Source organism: Quercus lobata, chromosome 9 (assembly GCF_001633185.2).
Source record: "Quercus lobata isolate SW786 chromosome 9, ValleyOak3.0 Primary Assembly, whole genome shotgun sequence".
In the NCBI taxonomy this organism is placed as follows: Eukaryota; Viridiplantae; Streptophyta; class Magnoliopsida; order Fagales; family Fagaceae; genus Quercus; species Quercus lobata.
In genome coordinates this window covers 48,291,144-48,295,469 of record NC_044912.1, presented here as the reverse complement: position 1 = coordinate 48,295,469, position 4,326 = coordinate 48,291,144, and the positions used below count along the sequence as shown (strand labels likewise).

General features: G+C 45.5%; 1 protein-coding gene across 1 annotated transcript; it reads left to right on the top strand.

The window, feature by feature from the left end:
- The first annotated feature begins 2,391 nt into the window (after positions 1-2,391).
- LOC115961910 lies at positions 2,392-3,249 on the top strand. The gene has a single exon (XM_031080807.1). It carries the CDS (start codon positions 2,392-2,394, stop codon positions 3,247-3,249), a length of 858 nt encoding a protein of 285 aa, XP_030936667.1.
- Positions 3,250-4,326: the final 1,077 nt, after the last annotated feature.

Here is a 4,326-nt window from a genome sequence, read left to right as displayed (position 1 = left end):
AGGGTTTTTACATTTTTTTTTTTTTTTTTGAATGTCAAAATTATTTATTCATCCCAATTCAAAGTTTATGCATTTGCTTAGTGAGGTTTATGCCTCTTATCAATAACTGAAATAGTTTAAAGTTGGATGGTCCTAACATAAAAAAATAAATAAATAAATGAACACTATATAAATTGTATTGCAAACAATGGACTTAGAATACGGTATAAATTGTATTGTTTTGAGTCTTGACAGCAATTTAACCAAAAAAAAAAAAGCACAACAAAAGATAAAATCAAATTTTATTACACGCAATCAAGAATTAAAAAAAAAAATGTAGGCTTATGTGGGGGCCAGTCAATCAGCAGGCCCATTAAGGTCAGGATCGTTGGGCCTATGGCCCATCCGAGGATGCATATCCGTCCGAGGAGGCCAAGTTAGGTCATAAGGCAATTACCGAGGGGGGGTGGTAGTCAATATCACGAAAGTAGAGTTTCGTGTTAGTCCGAGGACACCATACTCCTCGACAGTATGCATCCGAGGACGATCATGACGCGGTCTTGTTACAACCGGACCTCGGAATTATGTCACCACTGAAGATGGGATAACAGACCAAGGGTAAGAAAGAAAAGACAAACAAATATCTATAACTACAGCTGCCTCCGCATTAATTACCTCTCAACCAACTCTCTGACCGCATTAATGTGGAGGTGATACCTGAACAGTAAGGAGGCAGCTGTAAAGTTCCAGGAGGTGCTAGATGGGACAGAAAGAAATCTCCAGAACCCAACCTACATGTGTGTGGTGAGGATGGAACACGGAAGATGGTATATAAACTGAAAGAAAAACATACAAGAGAGGGGGGAGAACAAAAAAAGAAAGAAAGAAAGCACAGACTTAAGAAGAAGAACGTAAAAAAAAAAATAAAAAAAAAAATAAAAAAAAAAAAAAACGAAAGAACTGTATCGAATACCAAAACAAAACTATCGTTGTGCCAGCTCTGAGCTTTCAGTATACGTGAGGGTGAATCTTTTCATTCCACAAAAGTTAATCTAGTTCTTAATACCCACGCTCTACAAATTATATTGTTTAGGCCTATTTACGTACGAACTCAGTATCATTTTGGGTCGTTACAAATTGTGTCCTTACAATTGGCGCCGTCTGTGGGGAGAACTTGTATTAACTTAAAGGACTTTTGGTGCAACGTTTCTGATGGAGGAAGCGGGTCCACATCACCACGCTGCGGGACCGCATCAGGAGGATGCCAACCTGCACCAGGCAGAGTCAAGGGGCTCCCAGCATGGTGATCCTTGAAGGAGTCCTGAGCTGAGAGAAGGCCATAAGGGGAGTTTACGTACAACTCATATCACCAGAAGCCACTCTCGTGGGAAGAGTCACGTCTCCCATGCGAAGTATGATGGGAATTTGCAACGTGAGATTGCATATTTGAAAAGGGAGTTGCACCATGCACGGTGGGAGCGCTCCCCGCCTTGCTCCGAGCCATCATCTGAGGAGTCGGATGGAGCTAGTTATAGGTGGAGATCGAGAACTCCGCCAAGCGAGACTTTCTCCTATGAAGAGGAGCACCGCCATCGACGTAAGCGTAGAAGTCCACCTAGTAGGGACTTAGGAAACAATGCCATGAACAAAGCCCTGAGTCAAATTTTCAAGTCGCCCTTTATGAGAAACATAGATGATGCGATTCATCCTCGGCGATTCCATCAGCCTACGTTCTCTCTGTATGATGGCCATTCAGATCCGATGGAACATGTAAGCTATTACAGCCAGAAGATGGCTATCTACTCCAGGGACGAGGCTTTGATGTGCAAAGTTTTTCCATCGAGTTTGGGTCCGACGGCGATGAGGTGGTTCAACGGCTTAAGGGCCAATTCTGTGGGATCTTTCAAAACACTGACTCGGGCTTTTGGTGCTCGCTTTATTACATGCAGCAGGAATCCTCAGCCTTTGGGATCTTTGCTGGCTCTGTCTATGCAAGAGGGCGAGACTCTCAAGAATTACTCGGATAGGTACTGGGAAATATTTAATGAAATAGAGGGAAAGAACGATTCTGTGGGTATAACCACTTTCAAAGCTAGTCTCCCAGCTGATCACGATTTGAGAAAATCCTTAACGGGTAAACCTGTCACCAGTGTGCGCCAACTGATGGACAGAATAGATAAATACAAAAGGGTAAAGAAAGATCAACTTCAGGGAAAAGGAAAGGCCAAGGTGATCCCTCAAGAGAGGAGGGATTTCAGGTCGGACTGTTATAATAATAGCCGACCACGGAGGGATTTTACTGGGCAATCGGGTTCGGCGGACGCCCAGGTGGTTAATGCAGTATTTCGAGAGCCAGTGCAGTAGGTTTTGGAGAAAATAAAGAACAAGTCATTCTTCAAATGGCCGAACAAGATGGCGGGAGAGCCTAGGAAGCGCAACCCGAATTTGTACTGCCATTATCATCAAGATCATGGGCACACGACGGATAACTGTAGGAATTTGTGGGACCACTTGGAACAGTTGGTCCGTGAAGGGAAATTAAAACAACTCTTGCATCACTCTAGTGGAAGGGCGAGCCAAGCAGGTTCAAAGGTATGTGGGGATGCTTCATCAAGACTCCCTCTGGGTACGATTAACGTTATCTTTGCGGCCTCGAGAAGGACTGGATCTTGCCCCTCCAGAGTATTGTCGGTGTCCCGATCCCCGGTCGAGGATCATTTCCAAGCATTGAAGAGAGCCAAGGTGCGTGTCCCCCTAATTCTAGGCTTTTCAAATGAAGATATGGTTGGGACCATACAGCCCCATGAGGATGCTTTAGTGGTAACGTTGAGAATTGGCGGGTACGATGTCAGAAGAGTGATGGTTGATCAAGATAGCGCTGTGGATGTAATGTATCCAGACTTGTACAAGGGGCTAGGTTTGAAGCCAGAGGACTTAACAACCTATAACTCTCCTCTAGTGAGTTTTGAGGGAAGGATGGTTACTCCCAAAGGACTTATCAGGCTGCCTGTGCAAGCAGGTACGGATATGGTGCAGGTGGACTTTATTGTTGTAGATGTTTTTTCTCCGTACACGGCTATTATAGGCAGACCTTGGCTTCACACCCTTAAAGCGGTGTCGCCTACTCTGTATCAGAAGGTGAAGTACCCATCCAGAGACCAAGTATTGGAAATAGTAGGGAGTCAGGCGGCTGCTCGGCAGTGCCTAGTAGCGGCTATACAGCATCGGCTAGAAGCAGAAACCTCGGCTATGACCGACAATGAGTTATAGCAATTAAAGTCCCCAGTATCGGGCGTGGACGTACCAGCCGATGGGTGCGAAGATCTGGAGAGGGTAGTTGTTGCTGGTGATCCGGAAAAATTCTTCCAAGTTGGGGCTAAATTGCCTTTGCAAGAGAAGATGAGTTTGTTGGAATTCCTCTGAGCCAATGTGGACGTTTTCGCATGGGACCCGTATGAAGCCCCAAGGGTGGACCCGAATTTCATTTGTCATCGACTCAACGTGAACCCCGCCGTTATGCCCAGGAGGCCACTGTGGGTCACCCTAGGATGAGTTTCTTGGATGCCTTCCAAGGGTATCACCAAATACCGCTGGCCGCCGACGATCAGGAAAAGACTGCTTTTGTGACCCTGATTGGGAACTACCATTATAAGGTGATGCCTTTCGGCTTGAAAAACACTGGATCTACCTACCAACGCATGATGACGAAAATGTTTGAACCACAACTGGGTAGAAGTATTGAAGTTTATATCGATGATATGGTTGTGAAAAGTAAAGTGGTGTCCGAACACGTGGGGAACCTCACAAGTATCTTTGGGAACCTGAGAAAACATAAGTTGCGCTTGAATGCTTCAAAGCGCTCCTTTGGTGTAGATTCCAGGAAGTTCTTGGGGTACATGGTGACCCATAGAGGAATTGAGGTGAACCCAGACCAGATTAGGGCCATTAACGATTTGCAAGCACCTCGAAATCCAAAAGAAGTGCAGAAACTAACTAGGATGACTGCTGCGTTGAATCGGTTCATCTCCAGGTCGGCTGAGAGGTGTCGTCCTTTTTTCCGCCTATTACATAAGTGGCAAGGATTTGAATGGACCGCGAAGTGTGCTGAAACGTTCCAGCAGTTGAAAGAATACCTGTCCAGGCCACCTATCATGTCTAGCCCTGAGGTGGATGAGGTGTTGTTTGCTTATTTGGCGGTAGCCCCTTATGCAGTTAGCTTCGTCTTAATACGAGAAGACAATGGCGTCCAAAGGCCAGTTTATTATGTAAGCAAATCCCTCCATGAAGCCGAGGTGAGATATCTGTCATTAGAAAGGGCCATATTGGCGGTGGTCCATGCAACACGCA

Bases quoted from the DNA above. Each gene is read 5' to 3' on its own strand.
- LOC115961910 (XM_031080807.1), top strand. From the start codon at position 2,392: ATGGCGGGAGAGCCTAGGAAGCGCAACCCGAATTTGTACTGCCATTAT.